The sequence below is a fragment of the Maniola hyperantus genome, chromosome 12, assembly GCF_902806685.2.
Source record: "Maniola hyperantus chromosome 12, iAphHyp1.2, whole genome shotgun sequence".
In the NCBI taxonomy this organism is placed as follows: domain Eukaryota; kingdom Metazoa; phylum Arthropoda; class Insecta; order Lepidoptera; family Nymphalidae; genus Maniola; species Maniola hyperantus.
In genome coordinates this window covers 4,410,740-4,426,788 of record NC_048547.1, presented here as the reverse complement: position 1 = coordinate 4,426,788, position 16,049 = coordinate 4,410,740, and the positions used below count along the sequence as shown (strand labels likewise).

The 16,049-nt window shown below is 37.1% G+C and overlaps 1 protein-coding gene across 2 annotated transcripts in view; it reads left to right on the top strand.

Moving 5' to 3' along the window:
- Positions 1–16,049, top strand: part of LOC117987074 (acetylcholinesterase-like) — a 59,873-nt gene that overhangs the window by 37,976 nt on the left and 5,848 nt on the right. For both annotated transcript variants that reach the window (XM_069502168.1, XM_034974025.2), the window contains exon 4: positions 1,762–1,914. In XM_069502168.1, the coding sequence (XP_069358269.1) occupies positions 1,762–1,914 (153 nt within the window). The remainder of the gene's footprint in view (positions 1–1,761; positions 1,915–16,049) is intronic.

Here is a 16,049-nt window from a genome sequence, read left to right as displayed (position 1 = left end):
TGTTTAACATTAGTAGGTATACCTACTTTATACTGATGTACCGGGAACATCGTCAGCATCCCGGAATCTACTAATAAGTATTTCCCATTCGAAATTGCCTCGTTTGATGGAAAACGCGCTTGTAAGCAGTACGCTTAGTATAAGATTTTACGTCTCATCGACGTTGCTAGAATTCGAGAGTCGGAACACACTAACGTCAAAATAAAATGGACCTAAAGAGCCTTGAATTGAAGTCAAAAATTCAATGCCACTGATTTTAATTTCGCAACGTTTCCGCTTTGAACGCTGGCTGTAGATGTGTAGACAAACTTGAGCTTTACAACAACAACAACAAGGCCGTTAAAATCCAGTTTACTATAACGCAGAAATGTTTCGACACTCGAATACTGTCAACGTTTTGGTGAGACATAAAATCTTGTACTAAGCGTACAGGATCTTCGAGTGTGAGCGCGTAATGCGAGCAGTCGGATAGTATCAAAGTCAAACTCAAATCATTTAGTGAGGTTGGGTAGGTACTATTGTATAGGTACACTTTCTGATGGTCAATTGCTAAATTTGTAATACAATGATGTAGTGGTGATAGTTTTTAATTACGTAAACTTAAAACTAAAGCTGCGAGGGTTCCAAACGCGCCCAGGTCTGAGAAGAGCCCACAACAAACTCAATATCAATCAGATTGTAGTAGAATCAGTAATAGCCTAGTGGTTAGGACGTCCCCCTTCTAATCGGAGGGCGGGGGTTTGATCCCGGGCACGCACCTAAAACTTTTCGGAGTTATGTGTGTTTTAATTAATTAAATATCACTTGCTTTAACGGTGAAGGAAAACATCGTGAGGAAACCTGCATGCCTGAGAGTTCTCCATAATGTTCTCAACCTTTGAGACACACACCTTGTGTGAAGTCTACCGATTCGCTTAGGCTTTCGTAATACCTATGTTTGATCTGTGACCTAGATTTTCTGAGTTTTCAGACGAAATATTTTTACACTTTTGTTTTATTATTATTTCAAGATAATAAAGCCAGTCGAGTGATCATATTATTATTAGAAGTTAATTCGTGTCTTTAAGGCTAATTTCGTTAGGTTTAACAACACGAACACGTACCATAATTAATATCATCATCACCATCATCATCCACCCATCACCAGCTCACTACTAAGCACGGGTCTCCTCTCAGAAAGAGAAGAGTTTGTCCAATAGTCTACTACACTGGCCAAGTGTGGATTGGCAGACTTCACACACCTTTGAGAACATTATGGAGAATTCTCAGGTGGGTACTAGGCAGGTTTCCTCATGCAACTGGGTTGAAATATCGATAATTCAAAATCATCATATGTATTATTAATCGTGATTGGAGTTTGTTATGGGCGCTTCTCAGACCTGGGCGCGTTCGGAACCCTCGTAGCTTTAATTTTAAGTTTACGTAATTAATTATCACCACTATATCAGGGGAGGGGGGTCTATTAACACTGCTATTTTTTTTATAAAGAATATTATAGCCATGTTAAATGACTAATATTCCCCTTTCCTCACCAACTAAGCGTGAAGATTGTGCTAGGAGTAGGTACGACAATAGTGCAACGGGCGGGGTTTGATCCGTCGGCCTTTCGGTTTTCAGTCCACTCCTTTACCCGTTGAGCTATTTTTCTGACACTATTTTGAAGCTATGTTTAAATGTCCTGGCTATGTTAAAATGTTATGTATGTATGTATATGCTATGTAATATAAATGTGGATATAATTATTATCGCTTATTGTTTTAGTACACCGACTGGGAAGAGATCACCGATGGGTATCTGAACCAGAAGATGATTGCTGACGTCGTTGGTGACTACTTCTTCGTGTGCCCAACGAATTACTTCGCAGAAATCTTGGCGGACTCCGGGGTCGATGTCTACTATTACTATTTTACTCATGTAAGTACCTACCTAATACCTATACCCTTTACGCGGTGTCCTGCGTGAGCGACGAATACGACGCGACACGACGGCGACGTTTTTTTTTTTTTAACCGACTTCAAAAAAAGGAGGAGGTTCTCAATTCGTCGGAATCTTTTTTTTTTTTTTTTTTTTCAATTTTTTTTTTTAATGTATGTTCCCCGATTACTCGAAAACGCCTAGACCGATTTTGAAAATTCTTTTTTTGTTTGAAAGGGTATACTTCAAAGTTGGTCCCATTTCAATTTGGTGAAGATCTGATGAACATCTTCGAAGATAGATACTGGAACTCCTCAACGGATAAGAGTAAATTGCTCGCGATCAGTGTAATAGCTTAGTAAACAGTAGACTTAACCAGTCATAGCATAATTCCATGGGGCCACTAAAAATTGTGAAATAAAATTTTTTTACAAAAAAAATAAAAACCGACTTCGTTACACAAACACTAAAAATTTAAAAATAATTTAATTGATTACCGAATATATTATGTATAATATATTATGTATACAAGAGTTAATATAGTTCCATAATAAAAATTTTTGGGGTCGGTGCCAATGAGGTGCCATGGTGGAGTCCCATAAAAATATGAAGTCTAGACGATTCGCGCAGCTAAAGCTAATTGGCACCGGCACCAAAAAATATTATTATGGAACTATAACTCTTGCATACATAATATATTCGGTAATAAATTAAATTATTTTTCAATTTTTAGTGTTTGTGTAACGAAGTCGGTTTTTATTTTTTTTGTAAAGTTTTTTTTTTTAAATACAGAAGGGGAAAATCCTCATGGACACCCGAAGGTAAAGCCGGACTCTTACCGGCTAAAACCCCTTCTGTCGCCCTGTTTGCCATGTGCCCGCCTTTCAGCCTAAACACAGTAACATTATTGTCTATAATATAATTCCTATTTAACTTGCGACGGCGACGTAATGCGATGCAATGTTACGTCGCGTCTCGCCGCAGACTACCATATAGGCCCCAAGCACCACAAGTAACCACAATTCACGGTTTTCAGATTTTTCCCCTAATGCCTGCTATAAGACCTACCTACCTGCCTCATGATTCTAGATCAATTGGAAGTACCCTGTAGGTTTCTTGACAGACCGACAGACAGACAGACATCAAAGTGATCCTATAAGGGTTCCGTTTTTCCTTTTGAGGTACGGAACCCCAAAAAAATGACTAAGTAGGTACCTATATTAATATCTTTTTAAATGTGAGTTAATAGATCCATTAAGCGCGGCGGATATTCGCATGTCTTATTAATGGATCCAAATTAAAAAGACTTTGTTTTTCATGGAAATTTTAAGGAAATATTAAGTAAGGTTTAATAACATTTATTAAGTAATTTTAATAACATTAAAACAAGGCATATAATGAGCGAAGTAGAGCCCTGCAGGCCCGATAAATGTCTTTCGTTCGCACGTTTCAGCGTGAAGCATGCAAAGACAGACAGACAAAATTAAAAACCAGCCAAGTGCGAGTCACACTCGCGCACCGAGGGTTCCGTACTACAATCGTATTTTTTGACATTTTGCACTATAAATAAAAAACTATTATGTATAAAAATAAATAAAAATCAAAGGAAAATCTGTTTGCAATGCAAAGGGTAAAGCCCTTTCATATGATACCCACTTGGTGCAGTAATCTTACTTTGAAATGTTATACTGATTATTTGTTCATGAACACATAAGGTGTGTGAAATCTGCCAATCCGCACTTGGCCAGCGTGGTGGACTATGGCCACTATTCTCATACTGAGAGGAGACCCGTGCTCTGTAGTGAGCCAGCTATGGCTTGATGATGATGATGATGATGTATAGATAGAAACCAATGTTTGATTAGGTAAGTAGGTACATGATTTCATATTGTTATCTGGACACCCCGTTAGGTGGGTGGGTAGATATAATATTGGTAGATATTTGTCTCCAACCCTTGTTTTTCGTTCGAAAGGATTTGTCCAAGTTTATTGTGTATTGCTCTACGTGATATTTATTTCCTCACCTTTACGATAGGATCAATTGTCGAAAAGGTCGTTATTGGGAAATGTTTGTAGGGTTGGATAAAATAGAGAATGATTTTATTCTTTGAACCTACTGCTAAGTGCTGAATAACAAATTGTCTGTTATGAAATTGTTGTGATTTTTTTTATATGGTCAGTAAAGTAGTGCTAAAGTACTTATAGGGAATATTTGAATGTCCATGAAATTATAGATTTAAAATTATTTTTGTATCACCAAACTATACATTTGAACTTTTCCTGGAATTAAGAAATTTTCTCCATTTTTTAAGGATGTGTACCTACAAGATGTAGCCCAATAATTTGAAATATCCTTAAGTAGAAGTTCATAATTTTTCAAAATCTATTTCTTATCATTTTCGTTAAATGATAAATAAGTCTTCTATGCAAAATTTCATGTTCACCCACCGGCCTAAGCTGGCGTCCCTTTTCAGTCTCATTATCATTCAGTTCAGTATCATTGTTAGGTACAAGTTTAGTAGATAGACAAAAATGACAACCTTTAACATTATCCTTACAATGATCCTTTATGGCTGAACTCTCGATCCTTGCGGATGTCCAAACTGGAAAGTCGACGACACGGGTTTTTATTGTAGGTACGATTTCTCGCACTCATGAATAATTATAAATTTGGTCCTGGTTAATTGATGTGTACACACATTTTAACTGAACGTTTTATAAAGCCTATAGATACATAGCCCTTTTACAAAATGAACATAAAATACGGTACAATTGTGTTGAAATATCGACAAATAAAACCAACAAATTAATCGTCGTAAGCCCGTTTTCTAAATTAAAATATGAACAAAATAATAATAATTCGTTAGCTATAGGTAAGTAGGTACTTTGTGTTACAAGTCAAACACATAACCTTCCGTTTGGGCTTCGCCGCAGTCGGGTATAAATGAGATCCCCAGCGAATATAGGTAGTACATCTTAAGAATACTTTGATTGGAGTACAAAGGAGGATGGAATACCCGAGGGTAACGATTTGCGAACAATGAAGGTACGCAATAATCGTTGCAATTGTGTGACGCACAAGTCTATGAAAATAGCAATGGCACGTGATCTGTTTACTGGACTTGAATTCCTCGTGGCGTGCCACGTGGTAAGAATTCAATAAGTTACACGATTAATAATATAAATATATTCAGATTTGGAATGCTCGTCCCGTTTCCGTTTTTTCCCAAATTAGGTACGAAATATGAACAGAAGCGCACTCCACAGCCTGCATATTCACTTCACTTTAGGAATAATAATTAGTGTGATGCAACTATGCGCTAATAATATTACACAGGCTAATAATATTAGCCCTAGGTAGTTATTCGAAAAAAAAACTTCAGTTTCAGCCTTCGATATAAATGACAAGATGCCCAAGCGAACAAAATTTTTCACGGTTTTGGAACCAAATAAATCAGCGCCACCTCTAAGATACTAATGAACGACCCGTTTGAAATCCAGACGTCACTGAGGTTGCTTTGGTGCTACATAAACATTTTAGGACCAATGATTTTGCTTGTTCAATGGCCCTGTCCTTATGAAGTAATATATACCCAAGTCAATAGTTTCAGCTAGAGATTTGTCAAACAAAGAGTACTGCCAGTGGAGTAGGAATGTATTCATATTCATTGCCATCAATTTTATCTCTTGTCATCGTTCTGATGTCCTATTTTTAACCGACTTCTAAAAAGGAGATGGTCCTCAATTCGGCCCGTTTTTTAATATTTTTATGTATGTATGTTTATGGACCGATTTGCAAATTTTTACTAATTATAATACTATACGTTATACTAGCCAAGAAGTCCCCTTTTACACTGCCTCTTCTCTTTCAGAGCACTCCCCTCACACCTTCCAACAGCATTGGGATCCTTGGAGTCCACATTTCGAGCGAGGTTCAATTCCGCGATCATTTGGAAAGCAAGGCCAAATTAGCCTCCAAAAAGCTTGGGGTGCTCAACAGAGCAAAGCGGTACTTCGCGCCCGAGCATAGGCTCCTACTCTATAAGGCACAAGTCCGCCCTCACATGGAGTACTGCTCCCACCTTTGGGCTGGAGCACCCCAGTACCAACTCCTTCCATTTGATCGGATCCAAAGGCGGGCTGTTCGACTTGTGGACGATCCCAAACTAACCGGCTCGTTGGAAAGCGTGTTCTATCGCCTGTATAATGGGGAGTGCTCTGAACAGCTTTTTGACCTCATTCCACCCTCTTTTTTCTACAACCGCACCGCGCGCCACCGTAAGGAATTTCACCCTCACCATCTGGGTGTCTGGTGCACTTCGACCGTCCGCTGCGCCAGATCCTTCTTTCCACGCACGTGCAAACTGTGGAACCAACTCCCATCGGCGGTGTTCCCACTAGATTATAACATGGGGTTATTCAAGGGGCGGACCAACAAATTCCTAAAAGGCCGGCAACGCATCGGCGGCTCCTCTGGTGCTGCAAATGTTCATGGGCGGCGGTAATCACTTAACATCAGGTGACCCGCCTGCTCGCTTGCTCGCTATATCTATTAAAAAAAAAAAAAAAAAAAAAACTATAAGTTTCTCAAAAACTAAAAACTAGTATTGAGTTAACAAAGTTGAAAGCAGTTCACCTGGTAGGCACCTTGTTGAAAGCTTGTTGTTAGCACTTCCAAGAAGTAACAATACAACATAACTCCATTAGAGCTTAATGAAGTATTTGACTCGCGCTTAGCTACTTCGCCTGAAGCGGTGCTTGCATTAAATAAGACGACAAGCAATCCGGGGCAAAACTGACGCTGGTAGATTCATCTGCACTCCTGTTAGCGTTAACTGTTAATTATAAAAATGCCTCGAGGAAAATCTTTGTGTTTAAAAGTAAAAGAAAAACCTCCTTTAACGTTCAACTTTTGGCCTTAGTGAACATCAACAGTCCCGCCAGACCACCAGTTTATTATTTAGAGCACCTCATTAAAAATATGTCTTAGAATTATTATGTCTACCTACATCATAATAGCTAAGTATCTGCATGCCAAATTTCAGCCCGATCCGTCCAGTAGTTCGAGGCTTGACTCTTGAGCTATGCGTTGATATATCAGTCAGTCAGCTTTTCCTTTTATAGGTACATATATTACTAGCTCATGGCCGCTTATTTGTGCGCATCGTGGACTATACACAAACGTCCTCAGAGGTTGAATTTTCAAAAATCCTATCTTAACGGATGTCATAAGTCATAACAGCTATCTGCATGCCCAGCCCGATCCATCCAATTTGAGCTGTGCGTTCAGTGCGTTCATAGATCGCTTAGTCTAGATTTAGATTTCGAGACTTATATATTATCAGTATCACAAACAGAATGTTTCCTACCCCATACTTTGTAAAGTCCATAGTAGTGTATCCCGGAAAATGGCGAACCATCACAATCAGTATTTACGAATCCATGTCATTTTACTTCATCGATCTTCTTCGTGATATTGAGAACAAAAAATAGTAAATACACTTTGCTTCTTTTAGCATTGTCATATTATTATTCTTTTTAATTTTATGTCTTTTGAACACTGAAGGTGTTGACAATATATGCTCAGCGTTCAAATATTTACAGTTATGTACGGCACATGGCCTACTTGTTCAGTTGAAAGAAGCATTCTTACAAAGAGCGTTAACGTCGTTTACTCTAGAGGCTTTACCTTTTGTTAAGGTGAGCATGTGAGCGTGGTGGTTATTTTTAGGGTTCCGTACCTCGAAAGGAAAAACGGAACCCTTATAGGATCACTTTGTTGTCTGTCTGTCTGTTTGGCTGTCAAGAAACCTACAGGGTACTTCCCGTTGACTAAGAATCATGAAATTTGGCAGGTAGATAGATCTTATAGCTGACATTTGGGGAAAAATTGGAAAACCGTGAATTTAGGGTTAGATCACACAAAAAAAGTTAAATTGTGGTCATGAACTAATAATTAGTATTTTCAACTTTCGAAGTGAGTGACTATATCAAGTGGGGTATCATATGAAAGGTCTTCACCTGTACATTCTAAAACAGATTTTAATTTATTTTTATGCATCATAGTTTTTGAATTATCGTGCAAAATGTCGAAAGAATACGACTGTAGTACGGAACCCTCATTGCGCGAGCCTGACTCGCTCGCACTTGGCCAGTTTTTTTTAAGTGACATATAAATCTTATAAATTGTCAGTGGCTTTTTGCTTACACCATCTGGTTGCCCACAGTTTCGAGTGGTTGTTTGCATTTACTATTAAGTATTCTGCCACTATTTTTTAAAACAATTTTGGAACTGAAATTGAGTACTTAACTGACTAGAATTAAAACTTATACCTAAGTACACCTACCTTCTTTGACATTCACGATTAAAGTTATACTAATATAACTAGCTTATGCTCGCGACTTCGTCCGCGTGGACCACACAATTTTCAACCCCCTGTTTCTCCCTTCTTAGTGGTTGAAATTTCAAAGATCCTTTCTTAGTGGATGCCTACATTATAATAGCTATCTGCATGCCAAATTTCAGCCCCATCCGTCCAGTAGTTTGACCTTTTCCTTTTATATATTTGGATTATATTATTATTATTTCCTGTACTTTCCACACACGCATACACACACACACACACACACACACAAAGTCGGGTTAAAACTAGTTCGTAACTTAATGTACCTATTCGTTATATAATTACATATAAGAGTCCTCCTCAGATAAAGTTACGAGGACATTTTTCCGGAGTCTTTTACCTGACACAGCGTGACGGCAACAAAGAGGAATTTCAATTAAATTAGTGAGAGCTCAAGTTCTCATAAATTTCTTTTGGGAACTCCTTGGCCTTAATTTTGTTTGTATAAATTGGTTTTCTTAGTGAACTACCTACTGTTTCTTTATTATCTCATTCAGTTATGTTGCCACCTATGTAAATGCAAGATAAATTTTAAACACTAGGTAGTAAGAAGGTACACGAACGAATGCTCTAGAATTGTCTCGTATTTATAATATCATCATTTTCTCGAAATTTATATGAGATCTTTCATTTGTAATCGTTTATTTTAGGCAGAGGCCTATTTATTTTTCATTATCTACAATGTTTAATTAAAACAATTTACATATGCTATAGTACCTATATTAGTAAAAGTTGTTCTGTATTATTATAATCTAACTAAACATTAAAATTATCTACTTACAGCCGTACTCAGAGTCGCTTAATCGTTACTTAAGTTTAGTTAAAACGAGACAGAGTCTTGTCTTTCTGTCTGTCTGTCTGTCTATCTATCTGTCTGTCAAGAAACCTACAGGGTACTTCCCGTTGACCTAGAATCATGAAATTTGGCAGGTAGGTAGGTCTTATAGCAGACATGAGGGGAAAAATCTAAAAACCGTGAATTTAAAGTTACATCATATGAAAAAAATTAAAATGTGTTCATGAACAAATATTGCTATTTTCAACTTTCAAAGTAAGATTAATGTACCAAGTCGGGTATCATATGAAAGGGCTTTACTTGTACATTCTAAAACAGGCTTTTATTTATTTTTAGGCATAATAATTTCTGATTTATCGTGTCAAATGTCGATAAAATACGATTGTAATACGGAACCCTCATTGCGCGAACCTGACTCGCACTTGGCCATGCTAAAACCATTTTATAGGCAAAATTGTTTGCACGGTAAGAGCTGTAACGCCAGGTCAAAAGTTAGCTCGTTTCTTTCTCAGCCTCTCTGTAAGAGCCCTTGCTTTTGGTTCGTTAGGTAAATTAACGTGTTTTTGAAAACCGGCTTTGCATGCAGTTTCCAGAAGGAATTTTTGTATAGGATGGCGCAATTTTTAATTAACTGATCGAATGTCAGACTACTTTTTAATAAAAAGTAATTGATAAAGGGTAGGTACCTATCTAACTAGTGAGTAATGCAGGACGCTGCGGATTTTTTAATCACTTATTATTTTGTCATTTTATAAGAATAAGAAGATTCAGTATTTCGTAACACTAAATCGTCATACAATAATCGTAAGCCTGACTTGAACTTATAATTACGAAGAAATCATTCAACATACTGTCACACCCGGAAACGAAAAAACGAAGCTTTCTTGCAAAACATCTTGCATTGTATACCCACTGAATACTAACTATTAAGTACTATGTAGTTTACGTAGGTACGATGTTCACGTCAAGCAATAAAGAGTTCGCAATCAGAGTTTCCTTCCTCAAGCGTTTGCTTCCGTTTACTTTGCCTCTGGGTCTTCCTGCACTGTTTCGAGCTGAGTAGGTAATCAACTACATAGGACGCATATGCTAATCTTGTCAACTTGGTACAAGATTTGGGTCACTGGTACTTTTTAAAACGCTAAATAAAAGACTATCCAGTTCATATGGATTCTTTTTCAGTCTTGGAGTCGTTATACACGGACTCTTAGGGCCGGTTGTTTCAAACCATTCGTCTTCGTAAGATACGTTCGTTAAAATTTAACAGACGTAGACGAATTTTAACATTTGTTAATTTAAGAGCGTTGCTTCATTGTACAAAAAACTGTTCGTCATTGTTATTCTGGTTACGAAACTAACCCTAAAAATTAACTTGCTTTTCCGTATCCTTTTTTATTTCATTTTATATTAAATTATATAGTTATTGATATTGCTACTTCGCATTTTAAACACTTTTTTTTTTCTAAAAATTCTCTTTCATCTTCAAAAAAACTACCATTAAAAGCATTGAATTCAATTGATTTCATTATAATTTGTAAATAAAATATTCCGTTTGTAGGAAGTATGAAGTTACGAACTGATTTGACGATCACCAATAGTGTCAGCACTGGTTAACGTAAACGTAACTTTTTAACGAACGTTAGCGCTAATAGATGCTGAATCAACGCTTTTTCATTTCTTACGTTCGTTAGCGCCATATTTAAAGGTTACGTGTCCGTCAAAATTTGTTGAAACAACCGGCCCTTAGCTTTCGTTTGAGGCCTATTGTTAGTAAAAATTAATTAAAACACATTCCGAATCACCTAAGTACATAATATTTGTTATAGCTGGCAACACACACTGCTCGAACACTGTGATGGTGTGTTGTGTGGCTCTGAGGAACGTTTGGACGAGTAGACATCTGAAAGGTTCTCGAACACTGCCTCGCTGAGTTGAATTTGAGCCAGTTATGAAATCCCAAATTGACCCTGCTCATGGAGATTGAATTCACTAACACTGCACCGACGCGACGGTCTTCAAACAGCGCCCTTTATATTTTTAACCAAAAAACCTAGACTATAAAATTCAGTGAGCGTCCCTTTCTCAAAGTTGCTAACAAATCGTTTCGTCCTTCCTAACTGGCTGATTTATAGCAAACCATTTATCCAATTTACTCATATTTGAAACTTTGTGCCGAAAAGTTTCCATTCTTTTCTATACAATATTAGAATACTAAGAACCTATCGTCCGCGTCAGTTCCTTTGATTAATTGATCCATACTCATATTATAAATACGAAAGCGTGTCTGATAGTCTATCTGTCTGTTTGCTGGCTTTTCGAAGATGGCCATAAGCGATTGTTTCATTATGAAAATTATAAATTTTGACCAATTCTTTTTTTACAAAGGCTGTACTTACTATCGGGTACATTTCATGTAAGCTTAGTAAATATCTGATGAATAACTTCGGAGCTGAAGGACGAATCGCCTTAACGAATAACAGAAAATCGATGGCAATCAGTGTATAGCTTAGTAAAAAGAAGATAAAAAGAAGATTTTGTAACCATAACACATGAAATATTATATTAGGTAGGTACTTAGGTACATTTTCCGTCTCTTCATTAAGAAACATTTCTTCGTACAGTTCATTATGGATTTCATTATCGAGAAAGGTTTACGTCTATGAATTATTGTAATAAGTAGGTACAATGGGTACCTACATGATGTTCATCTATGGAATACTGTGAGACCACTCGGGCGAAGCCCAGGCGGGTCAATTAATTTATAAATGCGTCGATTTTATGCCTTCTATTAGAAGAATTTTATTAGTAAGAAGTTAAAAATAATAAAATACGTATAGCGAATTTTGATTTCCATTCTAAATCATAACAACCAGGTATCTAGGTAAGTAACTATATTCACGTACTCAAAGTATATACCTACTTTCGAAGTTTTGTCGTATAATAATTTTGCTAACTCATATTATTACGAAATCTTTTACTCTACACTCAAAACATATTACTAATTGGAATTGAAAGTCTGATAGACTTTGAGTTAAAAAACAGGGAAATATTGGGTGGTAGATACATCATAAGTATATTTTGTCCATTGAAGACTGAACCCACTCGGGCGTAGGCGAAATATTTGTAACTAGCGGCCCGCCCCGACTTCGCCCAACATAATATAGCCTATTAATGTACATGAAAGCAAATAAGTAATTCTTATCTTATCTTATCTTATGTCAATTTGGAATAATGTAGTACCTTTCAAACGGTGAAAGAAAGAGAAATCTCAAATAGATGAGTAGTATCGGAAATCACCTTCCACACAAACACAAAAAAAATTGCTCTCTTTCTTTATAATATTAGGTAGGTATTTTGGTATTTAGCCTCATCATTGGAGCCTCAATAGTTCAACGGGTAAAGGAGTGGACTGAAAACTGAAAGGTCGACGGTTCAAACCCCGCCCGTTGCACTATTGTCGTACCTACTCCTAGCACAAGCTTGACGCTTAGTTGGAGAGGAAAGGGGAATTAGTCATTTAATATGGCTAATATTCTTTAAAAAAAAGTACAGATTTAAAAACTCTTCTTAGAATAGTGTAAGTAGTAAGTAGTTACAATTAGATATAAGCTTACCAACAGCTTAATATAGCAGAGTGGCCCTAATAAATTTTTGTACGAGCGCTATGTATCTGTAGGCTAAAGGTCACAGATTAACGACGGCTATTTCGGACGGTGACCTCTTACGTGCTCTCACTACTTTATTTATGCGCCTGTGACTGCATCGAGACTCCGGTGTTAATTTTACCTACCTACTTATATTGTTTTATTTTTAGGGTTCCGTACCTCAAAAGAAAAAACGGAACCCTTATAAGATCACTTTGTTGTCTATCTGTCAAGAAACCTATAGGGTACTTCCCATTGACCTAGAATAATGAAATTTGGCAGGAAGGTACGTTTTATAGCAGACATGAGGGAAAAAATCTAAAAACCGTGAATTTGTGGTTACATTACAAGAAAAAAATTAAAATGTGTTCATGAAAAAATATTGCTATTTTCAACTTTCAAACTAAGATTACTATACTAAGTGGGGTATCATATAAAAGGGCTTTACGTGTACATTCTAAAACAGATTTTTATTTATTTTTAGGCATAATAGTTTTTGATTTATCGTGCAAAATGTCGATAAAATACGATTGTAGTACGGAACCCTCAGTGCGCGAGTCTGACTCGCACTTGGCCGGTTTTAACTAGCCGATGCCCGCGACTTCATCCGCGTGGATTTAGTTTTTTAAATTCCCGTGGGAACTCTTTGATTTTCCGGGATAAAAAGTGAAGTCTTTAACTATACCCATGCAAAAAATCACATCGATCCGTTGCTCCGTTGCGACGTGATTGAAGGACAAACCTACAAACCAACAAACAAGCACACTTTCGCATTTATAATATGGGTAGTGATTCACTCTCGTTTCTACAATAGGACTGTTATGAATATTGTATTCTGTGTTCTGAACACTAAAACTGATTGTGTAGCGTGGCTGAGATATCAAACAATCATACATGTAGGTACGAGTATTCAGTAATCAGTATATTATATAGGTATACAAATGTTATGGTGATTACTGTGTATCCTACAGGATACTTGGTATTCCGTGATGGGGGACTTGTTGGTGATCTAATATAGGTTATTATTAATACTGGGTTATAGTTTTATATCGTAGGTACTAGATGATGCCCGCGACTTCGTCGGCGTGGATTCTGTGGGAACTCGTTGATTTTCCGGGATCAAAAGTAGCCTATGTCCTTCCCCGGGATGCAAGCTACCTCTGTACTAAACATCCAAGTCGTTTAAACAGATGAGCCGTGAAAAGCTAGCAGACAGACAGACACACTTTCGCATTTATAATATTAGTATGGATTTAGCAAATAAAGCGGTGATGGCCTAGTGGTTAAGAAGTCAGCCTCTTAGTCGGGGGGCCCGGAGTCCGATATCGGGCTGGAAACCTCTAAATTTTCGGCACTATATGTGTCTCAACACTTGCTTTAACGGTGAAGGAAAACATCATGAAGAAACCTGTATGCATGAGAGTTCTCCATAATGTTCTCAAAGGTGTGTGCAGTGTGAAGTTTGCCTATCGAACTTGGCCAGTGTGGTGAACTATGGCCTTAACACTTCTCATTGTAAGAGAAGACTTGTGCTCGGTAGTGGGCCGATAATGGGTTGGGATGATGGTGATGATGACTCTTTGCTGCCCGTAATAATTTTCCTGACTGGAATTATAAAGTAGCCAGCAGGATATTGTACATCGACCTTATAGAAAGAGATTTCGGCTTCGTAGAGCGTTGTCTCTTTCACTCATACCATACCTATGTGAGGTTTTGTCGGTCTCAACAAAAGAGACAACGCTCTATGAAACCGGTATCTCTTTCTAAAGGTCGATGTACAATGTTTCATGCCAAGTATACTATTGTGGACGTTTAGTCCACAATTTCGAAATTACTTTTGCTGATTTTTTTCAATTTTATGTATAAAGTAGCTTATGCTCGCGACTCCGTCCGCGTGGACTACACAAATTTCAAACCCCTATTTCCCCCCCTTAGGGGTTGAATTTTCAACCCCTAAGGGGGTAAACCTCCTTTCGTAGCGGATGCCTACGTCCTAATAGCTATCTGCATGCCAAATTTCAGTCCGATCCGTCCAGTAGTTTGAGCTGTGCTTTGATAGATCAGTCGGTAAGTCAGTCAGTCAGTCAGTCACTTTTTCCTTTTATATATTTAGATTATGTATTCTGCTAGGAATTGAACCTGGGCCTCCCGGATATTGTCTCAGTGAAGATAAAGTTCAAGGTTTATTTGCCAATTTGGGAATGCAAAACCTTTCCATGGACGTGTACGTCTTTGTGAATATAATATGAGGGGCTTTATAATTCTACCTCTGCTTGAAAGGTTAAAATAAGTATGGACTTACACAGGGTGTTTTATTTATTTTATTTTATTATAAAGGCACACAAAACAGATTTCAGCTATGAATGGTCCAAATAAAAAAACAATAGATTAAGATCTAAGCGGTTAACATATTGTGTACACAACAATGCTTGAATAAATATATAACAAGGTAACATACAATTTGTAAAATATAGAATAAAGAAATCGACAATTATTATAAAATATAGGTATGAAGTGGTTTAGGTAACTAAATAGTTATAAATATTCGAATGGTAGACAAATGAATGAAAAAATTTATCTACTTCATAAAAACGTCTCTAGTGGTTTGACTATTTTCGAACTAGGTACCTTTACGTACCTAGCTGACTGGGAGGAGTTTCATTATATTATTTACTCGGATATACAATACAGGGTGGAGAAAAGTACGGGCCCTCCAAGGGAACTACCTCTAATCCATATTAATTTATAGGAAACATTCCCTTATTTTTAAAAAGAAACAAAAACAGTTGAAAAGTAGCGTAGGCGTTTATTTTGAATACAAAATCAAAATGGAAGAATATTATTTAGATGAACTTACAAATCACCCACTCACATTTCCTGAGGGATACTTAGGTAGGCTAGGTAGGACATTTCACTTCAGATAACGAAAAGGCGTTTGAAATTCTAATACCTTTTAATTACTACTTACCTCTACTTAGTTTTAACACTTACATAGTTGTATTTTTGTTGTTTTCCTTTTCAGTACAACATCTATTAGTACGCGACAGGTTAAAATAGCAATCGGGGAGATAACTCCCCGCACTCCCGCACATCCCCCGCGTTAACCCGGTGCGGGCATCCCCCCGCGTCATACCCCGATTGTCTCAACCTGTCGCGGACTATGCGTCTATTTTTTGAGAGCAATAATTATTTTGTTTCATTTTAATAAAAAATAAGCGGATTTCATATCTCACAAATTCCACAATAAAATTATTGACAATCAAAAAGTGTACAATGGTACCAAAATTTATT